Source organism: Hipposideros armiger, unplaced genomic scaffold (assembly GCF_001890085.2).
Source record: "Hipposideros armiger isolate ML-2016 unplaced genomic scaffold, ASM189008v1 scaffold_962, whole genome shotgun sequence".
In the NCBI taxonomy this organism is placed as follows: Eukaryota; Metazoa; Chordata; class Mammalia; order Chiroptera; family Hipposideridae; genus Hipposideros; species Hipposideros armiger.
This window is the reverse complement of record NW_017732312.1, coordinates 245,451-264,158: the sequence shown is the minus strand read 5'-3', so window position 1 is coordinate 264,158 and position 18,708 is coordinate 245,451. Positions and strand designations below refer to the sequence as shown.

Genomic DNA, 18,708 nt, shown 5'->3' with positions numbered 1-18,708 from the left:
ATCACTGGTATAGGCCATGGTCACATAGGAAGTGGCAGAGCTTGTGTAAGAAGCTGAGGCCTCTCAGTCACACTGCCTATGACATGTATCCTACGCTGCCACACACAGGATCTCTCAGCTGACAAGGGAAACTTCCAGCCCAGTTCATAGTCACCGTTTCTTTCAATACATAATCCTTTCCATGAACAAAATACCTCCTTCCTAGAACACCTAAGTAATTCTCTTTCTTATTTTAGTTCCCATAATTCTTTGGAAGAATTTTTATATAAACTACCCATGAAAACTTAAAAAGAAATCCACATACCGCTTTATAAAGTTAGCAAAGAGTATCCGATGTGAGTATCCTAGCCTTCGGATTCTTGCTGTTTCCAGAATTCCCGTGTAGCGAAGCTGTAGCAGGACTTTCTCTTTATCGTATTTTCTTGCCTGACGTTCATTATTGGGTTTGATGCAACGGACAAAATGAGGTTGGCCCATCACCATTTTAGATAACAAATCCATCAGGGAATACTATAATGTGCAAGAAAAATAAATTTCCCAGTGTAGCATACAAAAACTTATCAGTCTTTTTATTATGAGAAAAAGTCTGAAAACTGAACATTACACATGTTCACAATGGTTCACAGTAAATGGAGGAAAACCTATATTAGTAAAAATTTTATTTATATTTAAAAATACCGATTTACTCATAAAAATGTAGAGGCAATAATTAGGAACATAGCTATTCAAAGGTTGCCTGTAAATTCTAAAGACAACTTTAATAGATAGATAGATAAAATTATTTTTGATATAGATTGTAAGGAATTATATCCACTCAGGGAAATGTACCAACTTACAATAATTGGGTACACAATCTAGCGTCCTGCTTATACTACTGATTTCCCTCTCCAACTTTTTGTTTATAAAAAGAATGAAAGGAAACACTCTAATCCCTGTCAGAACCATCTCCTAGTTTAAAATACGGACTGAGAAGTTAATGCAGTTTAATATCTAAGACACAGTTATAGGAATAAGCAAATCCCTTTAAGTACTCTAATCTGCTCTGGCTTGATAATTTTCTTATTTATTAGAATTTTTAGTATCACACAAATGTGAAAACTGTTTTGCAGCAGTACCTTATTAAAACAGTGGCTGATGGCTGATTTACTAAGTATAATTAACTAGTAGCCAAAGAACTAAGTATAACACATTAGGATAATCATGGTTCAGCTAAAAGTGGAATCCCAGAAAACTATATAGTACATCAGTGACGTACCAGGATTACAATTTGTTGGCCACATAATGAATGTCTGGACACTGACAGCTGCTGATATCGGGGTTTCCTTCCTTCCTCCCTCCCTCCCTCCCTCCCTCCCTTCCTTCCTTCCTTCCTTGGTGATATCTCATTGTGGTTTTAATTTGCATTTCTTTTTTTCCCTTTTTTAAATTAAAATTTATTGGGGTGACAATGGCTAGTAAAATTACATAGGTTTCAAGTGTATTACAATTCTTTAATATATCATCTATATACCACATAGATGAGGGGAAATGGGGTCAAATATATGGTGATGGAAGCAGAACTGACTCTGGGTGGGTCTCTTTCAGTGTTGGAAATATAAGAACACAGTTACAAAGCGGGTGCAAACCACAGCTGGAATTGGGTAACTGACACAGCACTGGATTTGCACGGCTTTCTTTTGGGCACTGAGTCTCAGATGTGATCTTTTCCAAACAGCTGCGTCTGTTGCTTTGGAGTCCTGTTTCATTACGTTTATCAGTGAATCGTCATTCCTTTAGTCATGCAAACATCTGCCAGGCACTGAGATACTGAGGTGTAGACAAGTCTGTTGGGAAGCTGGAGCAACAGCTCACTGCAACTGAGGCATTGGTTTTTCTCAGGGACCAATGCAGAATGTTATACTATCTTCACTGTTCTCTGCAGAGTGCAAGTAACTTAAAAAATACATTACATACTTATGGAATTATCTTCTATCATTTTTCACTTCAGCCTGAGAAGTAAAGCAGTTTTATGAACTAAAGGTTTAAATGTACACACAGTGTTTGATGTTAACAACAGCAGTATGACAATGGTTTGGATAACTTGCTTAAAGAAAAGAAAATAATCTGGCTGTAAATACGCTCGGTGATTCAGCTGTGCTGCAGTCCTGATGGAATGGGAATGTATTCGGCAGCAAACGTGAGATATGAAGCATATAAACAAATATACTGGTGCTGCTCAAAGATGATTAAACACACACTGTCTGCTATGAGATGAGGACCTGAAAAACATTTAATAAAACTACCCAGCTATTTTTAAAAGGATTTCATGATTCTGTTAAGGAACTGGGTTTATTCACCGAGCACTTATAGTAAATTTAACCCGATTTCCTCCCCTTCTCACATTAAATTATACTATTAATAATTTCCAACTGTTAGGTGGTATTTTCTTCATTTTCACTGGCTGGTTAATACGGTTTTATCAGAAGAGATAAACAAGAACTGGAACCAATAATGAAGGCAGAGTTCTCCAGAGCACAGAGCCAATAAAGCGCTTCTCTTCTTTCCTTTCTCCATATTGCCCAAGGAGGCAAGGTCACCTTGATCCAATGCTAAAGGCATGGTGACTCACTTCCTTGGCATGTTACTGTGTTTCCTTGGTCCCTTCTCCTTGCCCCATTCCTACACCAGTTCTAGTTTTCTTTTGAGGTTTTCAGCTTGTGTATGTACAGGAAGATATGGAATGTAGATAGATGCTCAACCTGGCCCCATCTATCTATCCTAAAATTATTCAGGAATGGGAAGAGCATTGCTAATTACAATAGCATCAAATTAAAGCCATTTTTAAGTTTTATTTTGGTGGAAATGCATTTGGTTCTATGGACAAACTTTAATGGAGGTATAGACCTCCATTAAGATCAACTTAGTATACAATACTTTTACAGGTGAAATATACCCAGTAAACCAATGCACAGATTTTTGACAGTACACGCTAATATAGCCTGTATCTAACAAATAGTAAATGGAACACAATAAAAATTCTCTTTTGCTAATAGCACTCTGATATCTGTTATAACTTTAGATCTATCACTCCCATGTAGAATAAACAACATCCTTAAACACAACACATCATAATTTAATATCTTACTCTAAAATATGATGCAACCGTTTGTGTTTTCATGTTGGTGGTCTCTCTGGCATGGCGTGTGGCTTCTCCAGTTTCACCCTAAGACCAAGGAAGCACAGTGATGCTTCAGTACTGATTGTACTTTATGATCTATAGGGAGCAGGTAGAATTTTCCTTCAGGTTATCAGAGTCCATGCATTCAAATACATAAAACAACAAAATGTCATTGATATTTTTACTTCAAGGTAATTGTTTTGTTAACTCATTGGAATTTGAATAGAATGTGAATACCTCTGATCTTAGCTAATACATTTTCAGTTGGTCCTAGTGTAACATAATTGAAGGGTTAGGAATATATAAGAAATGTATGATTATTTTAATGACTAGCAATAATATAAACAAAACATAAATACCTGTTTAAGCAAAAAAAAAAAAAAAGATCAAAGGAAGAAAAACCAAGGAAAAGGCAGTTTACTTTTAGGAGCACACAAATATTGCATTGTAAAGGTAGATATTTTAGACTCAATGCCATGAAAAATGCATTTTCTTACCTTTGTCAGGTTGATTGACTTTTCTGACATTCTCATTTGATAGTTTATTATATTTTTAGTTTTAGAATGTGGCAGATTACCTATGGGAATTTAGATAAAAATGAATATACCTTTTAGAACCCTTAATGGCTAGAAGATTTTCCCAATTTACTTAATGTTAAAATAAACACTGTTAATACCACAATATTCAAACTTACATGCTTGGTTAACTACTTTTGAGAAACTTAGAGATAAAATAATATTATGTGAAAGTTTACAACAAAATTTTAATTCAGAAAAATACCCAGCTTGGACAATAGAAAAGGGAGAGGTAAGTGCTGGATTTCCTTTTAATTGTTATAAGATATGGGGTGATTAGAGTCCTGCTGAGGCAGATCCCAGTTCTGTAGTGTCAGCTGTTGCACCACAACTCCTCTACTGTCATCACTGGCCAGTCCTCACAACCAATGAGCCTGAGTGTCAGTCCCTCCCATTGTTGTACAAACAGCAACCAAGGCTCAATGACAGCAGGAAGGCACACACAACCCACACAAGGGACACACCTGGAGTACATGGCTCAGGTGACCAGGAAGACTGAGCCACTGAGCCCCACAGCGTACCTACTACATAAGGCCACTCTACTAAGACTGGGAGACATAGCAGCCCTACCTAATACATAGAAACAAACACAGGGAGGCAGCCAAAATGGGGAGACAAAGAAACATGTCCCAAATAAAAGAAAAGAACAAAGCTCTATAAAAAGAATTAAATAAAACAGAGACAAGCAATCTACCAGACACAGAGCTCTAAACACTAATTATAAAGATGCTCAGTGATCTCAGGGAGAACAACAGACAGATAGGAACCATAAAAATGGAGATACAAAGCACAGTCAGAAATAAAGAATATAATAATAGAAATGAAGAATACATTAGAGGGAATCAATAGTAGGTATGATGAAGCAGCATATTGGATTAGTGATTTAGAAGATAATGTAGCATAAAACATCCAATCACAACAGCAAAAAGAAAAAAGAATCCAAAAAACTGAGAAGGGTTTAAAGGGGCCTCTGGAACAACATCAAGAGTACCAATATTTGTATTATAGGGGTACCAGAAGGAGAATACAGAGAGCAAGGAATTGAAAACCTATTTGAAGAAATAATGACAGAACACTTCCTTAACCTGGTGAAGAAAACAGATATTCAAGGCCAGGTAATGCAGAGACTCCCAAACAAGATGAACCCAAAGATGCCCACACCAAGACACATCATAATTAAAATGCCAAAAGTTAAAGACAAAGAGAGAATCTTAAAAGCAGCAAGAGAAAAGCTAAGTTAGTTACCTACAAGGCAGCTCCCTTAAGATAATCAGCTGATTTCTCAACAGAAACTTTGCAGGCCAGAAGGGATTGGCACGAACTATTCAATGTGATGAAAAGCAAGGACCTACAACTAAGATTACTCTACCCAGAAAAGCTATCATTTAGAATCAAAGGACAGATAAAGAACTTCCCAGACAAGAAAAAGCTAAAGGAGTTCATCACCACTAAACCAGTATTACAAGGAATTTTAGAGAGACTTCTTTAAGATGAAAAAAAATAAAAAATATGAATAATACAATGTCAATAATTACATACCTATGAAAAATTATTCAATGTAAATGGATTAAATGCTCCAATCAAAAGACAGGGGAGCTGAATGGATATGAAAACAAGGCCCTTACATATGATGCCTACGAGAAACTCACTTCAGATTGAATGACACACACAGACTTAAAGTAAAGGGATGGAAAAAAATATTTAACAAAAATGGAAACAAACAAAAAGCTGGAGTAGCAATACTTATATCAGACAAAATGATTTATAAATGAAGACTATAACAAAAGACAAAGAGGGACCTAGTAATCCCACTTCTGGATATTTATCTGAAGAAATGTAAAATGCTACTTCGAGGGGACGTGTGCATCAATATGTTCATTGCAGCATTATTTATGAGGTGTGATCAAACAATATGGTGAATGTTTAAATAAAAAAAATTATTATTAAGTAAGAGACACATTGCCATTAATCCCCCTCAAAATATTCCCCTTCTTCAAACCCACTTATCCCATCGTTCTTGCCAGTTTCTGGAGCAGTTTTGGAAGTCCTCTTTCGTGAGTGTCTTTACTTGCACTGTTATGGCTGTCCCAACGTCCTGAATCATTTTGACGTTGGGGAAGAGCCAGAAGTCTCATGGTGCCCGTTCCAGTGAATAAGGTGGATGAGGACACACACTGTAATGTTTTTATTTGACAGAAATTGCCATAGACCAAAAGTGATGTTGTGACACAGAGCATTGTCATGATGGAGAATGATTTACAGCACACTTTAAAACACACCTTCTCTCAACTGTAGCTCACACCTGACTGACTGCACCAAACAAGCTGAAATTTGTCACACACTGTTACTAAGGTTCGACGCACTGCTTCCTGTATTGAAGATCCCTGCCTTTCCATTGGATGGCACTCGGCAGCAACATTCAGTATATTTTGTTATCACAACAGAAATGCTCCATGTCACACATCACTTCTGGTATAGCAATTTCTGTCAAATAAAAACATTATGGTGTGTCCTTATCCACCTATTCATTGGATCTTGGACTGTGTGACTTCTGGCTCTTCCCCAAAGTCAAAATGACCATGAAAGGTAAATGTCTTGAATCGATTCAGGATATCGAAGCAGCCACGACGGTGCAACTAAAGACACTCACGAAAGAGGACTTCTAGAACTGCTTCAGAAAGTGGCAAAACGAAGGAATAGGTGTGTTCAAAGTGAGAAGCAGTATTTTGAGAGGGATTAATGGCAATGTTTCTTTTACTATAATAATTTATTTTAAATTTAAACATTCACTATATTTGCTGATCACACCTCGTACAATAGCCAAGATATGAAGGCAACCTGGGTATTCCTGAATGGATGAATGAATAAAGAAGAGGTGGTACATATATGCAATGGAATATTACTCAGCCATAAAAAATGAATGGAATCTTGCCATCTGCAATAACATGGGTGGACCTAGAGTGTATTGTACTAACTGTAGAAAGTTAGGCAATGAAAAACAAATGTCATATGATTTCACTTATAAGTGCAATCTAAAGAACAAAACAAACAAACAAAACAGAAACAAATTCACAGAGAACATTTTGATGGTTGCCAGATAGGAGGGAGGTTGGGGGGTGGGTGAAAATGGGGAAGGGATTAAGAAGTACAAATTGGTTGTTATAAAGTAGTCATGGGGATGTAGGGTATACACAAGGAATATAATAAATAATATTGTAATAACTAAGTATGGTGTCAGATAGGAATTAAATTTATTGGGGTGATAGATGGGAGGAGGGTTGGGGGCAGGGTGAAAAAGGTGAAGGGATAAGAAATACAAATTGGTAGTTATAACATAGTCATGGGGATGTAAAGTAAAGCTTAGGGAATATAGTCAATGTTATGGCAATAACTGTATAGTGCTAGGTGGGTACTAGACTACTCAGGGGTATCACTTCATAAATTATATAAATGTCTAATCACTATGCTATACATTTGAAATTAATATAAAATAATATTAAATGTCAACTGTAATTAAAAAATTAAAAAAGAGGGGAAGGTAAAGGGGAATAAGAGGTTCAAAGTTCCCGGTATAAAACAAGTAAGTCTTGGGGATGCAATGTATATCATAGGAAACATAGTCAATAATATTTTTATAGTGTGTTACAGTATCAGATGGTTGCTGGACTTGTCACGGTGATCACTTCTTTAGCATAGGGAATATAATCAATAATACGGTAAAAACTATGTATAGTGCCAGGTGGGTACTGTTGAATAAATATGATGCACACCTGAAATGAATATAATATTGTATGTTAGCTATATTTTAAGAAAAATCTTTAAAAAATACTTGTACATAACCCATATGAGTGTCTATATTAGAAAAGAAGAAACATTTTCTTAAATCATTGACCTAAAGTTTTCACCTTAGATAAATGACAGAATACCCGAAGTAAAAAGAAGAAAGGAGGCAATAAAGATAAAAGCAAAAAAAAAATCTACAAAATAGAAAGCAAAACTAATAGAGAAAAATCAATGAAACCATAAGCTGGTTCTTTGAGAATATTAAAAAAAAGATAAGTTTTAGAAAATCTGTCAAGAATAAAATGAAAGAGGACACAAATTATCAATATTAGGAATAAAAAAACTGACATAACTTCAAGATCTACAGATATTAAAAGGATAATAAGTGAATATTATAATCAACTTTATATCAATAAATTTGACTACATAGATGAATAGACAAATTCTTAAAGGACACAACCTGCTGAAACTTATTCAAAAAAATTAGATAGCTTCAATAGCCTTATATTTATTAAAAAAATTGAATTTGTAGTTGGAAACATTCTCACGAAAAACCCTTCAGGCCCATATGGCATCACTGGTAAATTCTACAAAGCAATTTAAAAAGAAATAATACTTATTTTATTTTTACAGAAAATTGAAGAGGAAACAATACATCTCAATTCATTCTATGAAGCCAGTATTACTCTGATTCCAAATTTAGAAAAAAAATTAGAAGAAAACTATATAGTTCAATATCCCTCACGAACATAGCTACAAAAATTCTTAACAAAATGTTAGCAAACTGAATCAGGCAATACGTAAAATGTCCAATGAATCATGACCATGTCAGGTTTTTCCCAGGAATAAGAAGTTGGCATAACTTTAAAAAATCAATCAATTTAACTTACCATATTTTCAGAAAAAAACTCCCAAACATTCATGTCTGATAAAAACTCAGCAAAGTAGGACTAGAAAGTTCCTCCTCCATCTATGCAAAACCTACAGCCAACATCGTAGTTCATGGGGAAAAACTGAATGCTTTCTCCCCAAGATCAGGTATAAGGCAAGAACATTCAGTCTTGCCGCTTGTATCCAACATTGCATTGGTGATTCTAGCCAGTGCAACCAGGTAAGATGAAGAAATAAAATGTGAACAGAATGGAAAAGTAAGGGCAAATTATTCACAGATGACATGACCATCTATGTAGGACACCCTATAGAATTTACCAAAAAAAACCCTACCCTAATAAATGAGTATATCAACATTGCAGGGCAAAAAAATCAATATACAAAAATCAACTGGATTGCTATATACTAGCAACACACAGAACTTGAATTAAAAATGATAATTTATAATAGCTTAAAAATGTGATATATTAGCAGATAATTTGACAAAAGATGTGCAAGACTTGTGCACTGAAAACTACAAAATATTGCTGAGAGAAATTAAGGAAGACTTAACTAAATGGAGAGCTACGGTATATTGTGCTTCCTGATTGGAAGACCCAATATTGTGAAGATATCATTTCTTCCAAAATTAATCTAATAGCTTCAGGGCATCCCACTCAAATTCTCACCAGGAATTTTGGTAGAAGTTGACAAGCTCATTCTAAAAGTTATGTGGAAAACTAAAGGAATTATAATCACCTAAACAACTCCGAAGAAGAACTAAGTTGGGAAACTTACACTACCTGATTTCAAGATTTTTTATACAGCTACTGTAATCAAGAAGCGCACTTGGCATAAAGATTGACAAATACCAGTGATACACAGTAAGAAGTCTAGAAATAGACCTATACATAGTCAATTGATTTCCAATGCCAAAGAAATTCAATGGGTAAAAGAACAATGAACTGTGATAGAACAATTGGATAGAAGTAGGGAGAAGTATAGGGAAGGATTGCAAAGGATCACGAGGAAACATCACTTGGGGGCGATGAAGAGGTTCACTATTGATTGTGGTGATGGTTTTATAGGTGCTTATGTATGCAAAACATTCACCATATTTTACTGTCTAAATATGTGCTATGTATTTATTGTACATCATTCTACCTCAATAAAATAAGAAATGCAGAGAACGATTTTAAATTCCAATAAAGAAAAACTACATATTTTCTACTTAAAAGAAAATGCAAGAATGTATATGGTTGGGTGGAACAAAGGCATGTGAGTTTTTAATCAATAACGTAGAACTCACTAAACCTGTAGAAGTTCAAGGAACCATCCAAAAGCTGCCCACTCCCAAAACAGCAGGCAATTTTGAACTCTTTGGAGGTGGGTGTATTTTTCTAGTGAGTAGCTAGGATATCACCATGTTTTCTGGTGAGTGCTTCAAACACTTTAATGAAAACCTAGCTTCCTTTTTTTTAAAGATTTTTATTGGGGAATTGGGGAGGCGAACAGTGTTGGGGAATCGAGGAGGGGGAACATTGTGTTTTTTCAGGACCCATCAGCTCCAAGTCAAGTTGTTGTCCTTCAATCTTAGTTGTGGAGGGTGCAGCTCAGCTCTAAGTCCAGTCGCCGCTTTCAATCTAGTTGCGAGGCGGGGTGTAGGACATAGTCCACCATCCCATGCAGGAGTCAAACCGGCAACCTGTTGAACACTTAGCCATCTGGCCGCCTGCCGGCCGCCTGTCAGCAGCTCATGGCTGCTTAGCTCAAGGTGCCGTGTTTAATCTTAGCTGCCGGGGGAGGGGGGAGAGGGTGGCATAGCTCACCATCCCATGCAGGAGTCGAACCGGCAACCTTGCTGCTAACAGCATGTGCTCTCACCAGCTCAGCGGCAGCTCAGCTCAGGTGCAGCTCACTGGCCCATGTGGGAATTGAACTGGCAACCCTGTTGCTCAGAGCTTGTGCTCTTAACCAACTGAGCCACTCAGCTGGCCTGAAAACCTAGCTTCTTTATATTTTACTATTTTCTTCAGATGATCTGGGCAGAGAATATTAATAATTGCATATTAAGTGAGCCAAAAACAAATCAACATGAAAAACTGAGGATTATAATCATGAAAATCACAGTCAGAAATTACTTGGTTGGGCTTGAAAAACCTGATTTAAAGGAAATTGTCTGAGCTTACCAGTTTTTGTCAGAGGATGGTTGACTAGTTGCCGAATGACACTGTTTTCTGATGACCTCAAAAGTAGCACAATATCTGTTGGAAGAGTGTCTCTATTTTTAGCTAAGAATCCACTTGCATTATAGAGGACCTGTTGATAAAGTATGCTATAATCATGATCACAATTAATATCACGGTGAACTGTCATCATCATCATCATCATCATCATCAATAAATTTATTGAGAGCTTACTCTGTGCTGAGTGACAGATACTCGCATACCAAGATTTATAAAGGTAGTCCCTTACAACTTGGTTGAAAAAACAAACCTCTCCAGGTTTACAGTAAATCTTGTCAAAGAAAAATGTTTCACTGATTTTACTTGAGTTGAAATGATAAAAGAAGTTTGATTTATCCCATCTATTATGTTGGAAATTTGGTGTGTTTCCTATCTCTATCTGGAGGGTTGGGGGTGGCATAAAGGAAGCACACTGGGGCCACCGAGGCTTCTCATTTTGTTTGATTCACTGCAGAGAATTGGACATTACAGAGTATTGTCTCAGTAGGAGTGTGGTCTAAGTGCATAATGGGTTGTTTATGTTTCTGGCACTTCTAAATAATTTTAGGACTTTCTAAAGATCAATGTAACCCAAATACTTCTGATGATCCAATATGGTTGTTGTTATGGACTGAAATGTGTCCCTACAAAATTAATATGTTGAATCCTTAATTTCCAATGTGACTATATTTGTGTGAGATAAACACTTTAAGGAGGTATTTAAGGTTAAATGAGGTCATAAGGGTGGGGTCTTAATCCCACAGGACTGATGTCTTTATAAGAAGAGGAAGATACACCAGGGATCGATCTCTCTAACACCCATACATACACAGAGAAGGGGGGACATGAAGACACAGAGAGAAGGCAGCTGTCTGCAAGCCAAGAAGAAAGGTCTCACCAGACACCCACCCTGCAGGCACCTTGGTCTTGGACTTCTAGTCTCCAGAACTGTGAACAAATAACTTTCTGTTGTTTAAGTCACCCTGTCTGTGTTATTTTTGTTATGGCGGCCCAAACAGACTAATACAATTATTCAAAACTGGATGGAATGATCATAGGCAATTCTTAATGGATGTTTTAAAGGAGGCTTATCTGGAAAATCATATACTAAAAATCATGAGCGAGGCTATAACTATAAAATTTAAGGTAGATTTTTTTTCAATGACAAAAGTCTGTGGAATATTGAAGTTTGTGGACTATAGTTCTAATAAATTAGAATGCTCAGGGCTCTGTGTTATTTTGTTTATGTATTTCTAATTCATTGCATTCTTTCTTGATTTTATCATCCACTATTTCTAACATCATTGTGAACAAATGACCTGTCATTCTCTGCAGAAGGGAAGGAAAGTGTCCTCTGGGTGTTGAGGTTTGCTCTGGTGTGGGAATGCGTATCTGTTAATGCATAAACATTTCTTTCTCTAACTGCATAAGAGTCTATTAGCCAATTCCATCTACCTAGGTTAGCTCAGGTATCTGACCATACCTCCAGCCTGTCACCTCCTTTTGTTGGGAGGAAGGACAGACAAAGGCTGCAGTGATGAGGGAAGCACTTAAAGTCTGAAAAAGACAGTTCACATTAAAGATTCTCAGCTACCATTAAAAGAAGGAAAAAATAGGTACCCATTGCCAGCCAATCTCACCCAGAGCCAGATGTCAGGATCAGAGGCTTGTTTCTTTCTTTTCTTGTTTTCCCTCAGTCTCTTAATAAAAGTTTCTCTAGGAAAACTATAACTTTGTTGAACTAAGAGAAGGATTTTTTTTTAAGCCTTTCAGGACAGATGCTTGAAATGTAAGCCCTGGAGGGGACAGTGGTTGGCAAAGGACAGAACAGATTGTAGAAAACTGGAGAGCAGTTAGGGCCAGACGGGCAGACACGGATAGCTATCTCATTATAACCATCTATAAATATTGTGGGAAATAATTTTCATGTCTACCTTTATCCTTATTATTCGATGAAAAACTAAAGAGAAACTCAAGTCATACTTCTTCCAAGTTCTTACCTTTCCTGCAAAATGGTGAATTCCAAAACAAAGCTCCATTCTTTTCGGCCTCCAGAAGTACTGTGATTTCAGGTTACCTTCAAATTTTTCTAAGACAAAAAAATTGAATTCCAATATCAAGCATGTGGGAGACTCGCAAAAAATATTGATTGACAGAATCATCTCTATCACCATAAAATGGACAATGTGCAGTGAAAAAAAGTTTTACAGGGCAAATGTATGCAGATTTGAAATATAATTATATATGGCAAGGAAAAACTCAAGATCATGAATTTTACCATTCCATTAGGATTTAGAGGAGCAGTTCTCAAACCTTAGCAAACATCAGAGTCCACTGGAGGGCCTACTGAAACACAGATTGGAGGGCCCTGCCCCCAGAGCTTCTGACTCAGTAGGTCTGGAATGGGATCCACGAAGTCACATTTCTAGTAAGTTCCCAGATGATAATGATGATGTTCCTGGTCTGGGGGCCACATTTTGAGAACCACTGGTATAGATGAAGGGAGCTACTGGAGACTGAGTGATCAAAGAGATTTGTGAGACAGTTTGAAGTGAAGCCACGTGCCTAGGAATTGGGTATTTTAACTCTCTTTTCTACTACAGGACCCATAAAATATTGATTATATAGGAAACACAATAGGATCATAAAGGCAGTTACATTTTGATAAAATTTTACCGCCCTCAGAGAACTGTGTACTCCATGTTCTAGAGGGAACATTTTAACATCAAAATCAGGTGATTGCTGTGAAATGGTTTTCCCCACAATCTTGCTGTTATTTTCTTTTCCATTATATTGTCCAATTAGAGGAAAGAATACACCAATCAGAGAGTCAGAAGGAGGCAACACCACTGACTTAATAGTAAGAAACAGACTGTATATCACCAGAAGTAAATGAGAGAAAATGTGAATCTAAATTTTCTGCAAGTATTTACTATCTCTTACCATCAGGGAATATAGTGTTTTACATTAAAAAATGGTTTTTCAGATAGCTAAAAAAATCTAGTTTTTTTAAATTTAAGGAGTAGGACGTTTATTTTAGCCATTTTAGATGAAAATCTTTTAAATATTGTACACACATCCTGCCTTCTCAAACAGAAAAAAATTAGCATGTTTAACATTTCTTTGATGACTCAGGATTATCATCATGAACATTTACTAATGTACTGTAACTGAGGGATTATTAAGGTGTTTGAGACTATTTGCCTTTAGTAGATAAATGACTAAAACATCACAGGTGAACTTGTTTCCTCCCCAATAGCTAACTCTTTCCAAATATTAGAGCTATCCTTTTGCTCTGCCCTCTAATTTCTAATTTTGGGCTGGATAATTTCTAACGTCATTTCTAACACAAGATCCTATCATTGAGGCTCTACCATGAAGTAAGGAGAAGTCCAATCTCTAAACTTGTTTGTCACCAAATATTTCACCCTATTATAAACATTCACTGGTCCAGTAATCAGATCCAAAGCCACTTGTTTAAAGTTAGATATGCAGACTTTGTGACCGTTGTCTTCTCCCAAATAATTAAAAATATTTTTTAATCATTCAAAATTAGATGACTATCAGAACGTGATGCATTAGAACATGACCATCAGAACATGAAGGATTTAAGACTCACCTATAAGAGTCTGGTCAGTGGCCTTGGGAAATCGACTTTCTTCATCAAGTAGGGATAGTAAACCCATTGGCTTCTGCAGAAACAGGTCTAAGAGGGGCCGGTTATCTTCGTATTCAACAACTCTGGCATCAACATCTTCATTTACATATTCATTCTATAACAGGACATGATACATACAGAAAAGTCACTTAAAAAATTCACTTACAGGGGCCGGCTGTGTGGCTTGTTGGTTAAGAGTTGGATTGGGAGCGCCAGGGCCGCCGGTTCGGATCCCACATGAGGGCCAGTGACACTGTGCCCCCTACAGCTAAGATGGTGAACAACAGCTTGACCTGGAGCTGGGCTGCCATGAGTCGCCGGCGACAGGGTAGGCTGCAGTGGACTGTCATAAACTACCGTGAGTGGCTGGCAGCCAGCGTGAGCTGCCATGAGCCGCTGTGAGAGGCTGTCCAATGGCCGACGACCAATCTGCCTCAGCTGGTAAGAGCACAATAATCACAATACCAACATGGTCCAGTGAAGCGACGTCCTCCACAACTAGACTGAAGAACAAAAGGACAGCATCTTGTCTGTTCCCCTCCCCCAATTCCCCAATAAAATCTTTAAAAAAAATTCACTAATTAAAATTAATAATGGCAACTATGTGAATAAAGTTAAACTATTGTTTAAAAACTATGTACTCCCCAAATCTGAAAACATTTATCCATAAAGATTTATGAACCCCTATGTTCATTATAGCATTATTCATGGTGGCCAAGACATGGCAACAACCAAAGTGCCCTTCAATAGATGACTGGATAAAGAAGATGTGGTATATATACACAATGGACTATTACTTGGCCATAAGAAAAGATGAAATACTGCCATTTGTGACAACATGGATGGATCTTGTGATTATTATGTTAAGCAAAATACGTCAGATAGAAAAGTCGAGAACCATATGATTTCACTGATATGTGGGATATAAAGCTGAAAACAACAAAGGAACAAGACAAACAAATAAAGAAACAACAACTCATAGACACAGACAATAGTTTAGTGGTTACCAGAGGGTAAGCAGGGAGGTGGGTGGTAGAAGAGGGTAAAAAGGATCAAATATATGGTGATGGAAGGAAAACTGACTCTGGGTGGTGAACATACAATGTGATATATAGATGATGTATTACAGAATTGTACACTTGAAACCTATGTAATTTTATTAACCAATGTCATCCCAACAAATTTAATTTTAAAAAGTTCACTTAAACATTTTGTGAATAATATGTAGCTTGACAGTGAATGACCTAAAATCCTACTTTCCATGTATTATAATAAATTGCTCCCTCTGACCTTGACCTTAAACTGAGAGTGCCATTGTATCCATCTCCAGAACTGCTAGTTCATTAAAGTCAGCACTGATTCTAACTTCTGGCAGTCATGAAAAGTTTCTAGTGTCTACACTAGAATTACAGATATCTTAAGATTTCAAAAAGCAAGGGAATACGCTGTTAATGAGCAGTAATACAATTATGTCCCAGAATTTATAGAATATTAATTAGGTATAGCTTCGGGTTACACTTCCCCTAATTTAAGCCTTTTATATAGTTCCAGAAACAAATCTCTCACAAACGTTTACATAACTTTTCAGTCACGCTAATATTTACATTGTTAGTAGAGTGGACAGCTGTGGGTCAGAGGAACCACCAATGGATTTGGAACCAAGAACACACAAGTTCATATCTGTGCTCTGCCACTTAACTAGCTGTATAATCCTTTGGAATTTTCATATGCTATAAGTTTCCATTTTTCTGTCTACTTAATGGAGGTCACAATCTTCACCTAACAAAGAAAAAAATATCTGGTACTTTAATCATCATTTGCTTTTGAGTAGAAGATGCATAAAATAAAAACATTGAACAATAATTACTGTATGACCATGGTACCAACACCACATAGGTGCTGATGATCTGATTTACAAAAGGGACCTGGAGAATTGTGCTGCACATTTGTTTCTATAACTCTGCCTGCATACTGTGTCCCTACTCCAGTGCCACAGTCTACAAAAGAAAGGACACACATGACCTCTGAACGGTGACTTGTAGTGATGACAATGCAGGGTGCTCACCGGTTCTCACATGAGAAAGCTAGTATGACTGGGGAAGTGTATCGGATAGCCACTGTCCTACTTGATTCATAAATTAAAATTACAGGCGATTTTCATTTATGTATTTTATTTTAGTATATTTCATTATATTCTTTAATTCATTAAATATGTTTATTAAACGCCTTATGGTAAAGCACTGCGATGGGTGATAAAGAGATGTTTAAAACAAACTCCCTGTCCTCAGTGGGTTTAAAATATAACTTAAGTGATATTTTAATAAATAAATATTCAAAATACAAGGTAAGATGTGACAGATAAATGCATCACACCATGTACTACAAGAGTTCAGAGGGCCGGCCAAGTGGCGTGTTGGTTAAGAGCTGGTTTGGGATGCCAGAGGGCCCCGGTTCGGATCCCACATATGAGGGCCAGTGACACTGCCCTTTACAGCTAAGATGCTGAACAACAGCTCAACCTGGAGCTGGGCTGCTGTGAGTTGCCCGCGAAAGGGTAGGCTGCAGCCCCTGTGGCAGTGGGTTGCCATGGGCTACTGTATGTAGCCAGCAGCCAGCGTGAGCAGCCAACAGCTGCTGTGAGCGGCCGTCCAGAAGCCGGCAACTGATCTGCCTCGCCTGGGAAGAGCGCAATGATGGTGCCAACTTGGGCCAGTGAAGCAACGTCCTCCACAACTAGACTGAAGAACAAAAGGACAGCAACTTGTCTGTTCCCCTTCCCCTAATTACCCAATAAAAAATCTTAAAAAAAAAGGATAAAGAAAAAGAGTTCAGAGAAAGAGAACTTATTTCTGGCAACTTCATGGAGCAATTTAGCCAATGGCAGGTGGGGAATTTGATAAGCAAAAGTTTTAATCACTACTTTTGGAGCCTTATGAAATTGAAATCTAATTCAAGGGTGTCAGCAGAAAAGTTATATGCATATTTATATGTGTGTTTTATTTTTATTTATTTATTTTTTTAAGATTTTTATTGGGGAATTGGGGGATGGGAATAGAAAAGTTGCTATCCCTTTGTTCTTCAGTCTAGTTGTGGAGGACGTTGCTTCACTGGCCCAAGTTGGCACCATCATTGCGCTCTTCCCGGGTGAGGCAGATCAGTTGCCGGCTTCTGGACGGCCGCTCACTGCGGCTGCTGGCCGCTCATGCTGGCTGCTGGCTACACACGGTAGCCTATGGCAACCCACCTGCTGCGGCGACTCACAGCCGTCCAGCTCCAGGTTGAGCTGTTGTTCAGCATCTTAGCTGTAGAGGGCAGTGTCACTGGCCCTCATATGTGGGATCTGAACCGGGGCCCTCTGGCATCCCAAGCCAGCTCTTAACCAATGTGCCACTTGGCTGGCCCTATACGTGTGTTTTAAAATAAAACAAAATCTAATACATAAAAATGAGGCAGAACCTGTCTGTCTAAAAGGTAGACCACCTGAAAGACATTCACTTTATCCAGTACAAAAGAAAAAAGAAAACAATGTCTTCCAGTTTCACAGTTTGTTCATTTGAAGGTATGGGAGAAGTATGCAGACCTAGAATTACTTCACTATTAGACACATTATTCTGACAGCATGTTATAGCTTAAATGGCAACTGCAGAGTTCAAAGGAGGTTTTGTATGTTTTATATAGAAAGCACATGAGGTTAAGGTCTAAATCAATGCATTTGTCGTTTCTATTTGCCTGGGTCAAAATCCACTGAATGCTTTTGTGGCAGGTCATACAGAGCAGAGATGAATAACTTGGAAAACCATGCCCGCCCCCCCTCCCCCTTAAGATACTTGTTAGTATTATAAACTCCAGGCAAACCAATGGAGAAAAAAATGCTATTACTCAGGATTTATAAAGCACTTTTAGTAAAATGATCACGACTAAAACAATCTAGTATATATTTTTATAGCCGTTATCATCTCAAAATGCTTAGTTGTTTTTAAGCATATGTACAGAAATGGAGCTCATATAACTTCAGAAAGTCCTCTGCTATGCCCTGTACATTAAAAAAAGCATTTATAAAGCAATAATGCTAGTGATTAAAGATTAAGATCTAGTGGAAAAACATACATTCAAAGCAGATCAGCAGAGTTATTAAACTGCAGTGAAGCTGTCTAGCATATGTAAACCCTGCTCTGTTCAGATGAGCTGAGTTCCCTTTTGAAAACAGGTAGATGAATTATCACTTAAAGCATATATCAAAGAGGCAAGGGAAATCATAAGACGTGGTGGACATTAGAAACCTCATGCCCGAGTCAAATTCCCCCTTGTTTTTCACTGAGTTTTGAGAGTGCGTTGTGAAAGAAAGCCATGGGAGGTGCACCTCCGTATCTACGGCTTAGACAAGCTTAAATATTCAGGGCCAAAGTGTCATCCCAGGGAAGACTTGAGATGATTACATTG

At 37.4% G+C, this 18,708-nt stretch overlaps 1 protein-coding gene across 2 annotated transcripts in view; it reads right to left on the bottom strand.

Annotated features, from left to right (window-relative positions):
• The window catches only part of MYO3A (myosin IIIA), a 231,473-nt gene that overhangs the window by 49,931 nt on the left and 162,834 nt on the right, over positions 1–18,708 (bottom strand). For both annotated transcript variants that reach the window (XM_019630872.1, XM_019630873.1), the window contains exons 21-26: positions 14,230–14,383; positions 12,611–12,699; positions 10,575–10,704; positions 3,655–3,734; positions 3,125–3,202; positions 305–510 (exon numbers count right to left, since the gene is read on the bottom strand). In XM_019630872.1, the coding sequence (XP_019486417.1) occupies positions 305–510; positions 3,125–3,202; positions 3,655–3,734; positions 10,575–10,704; positions 12,611–12,699; positions 14,230–14,383 (737 nt within the window). The remainder of the gene's footprint in view (positions 1–304; positions 511–3,124; positions 3,203–3,654; positions 3,735–10,574; positions 10,705–12,610; positions 12,700–14,229; positions 14,384–18,708) is intronic.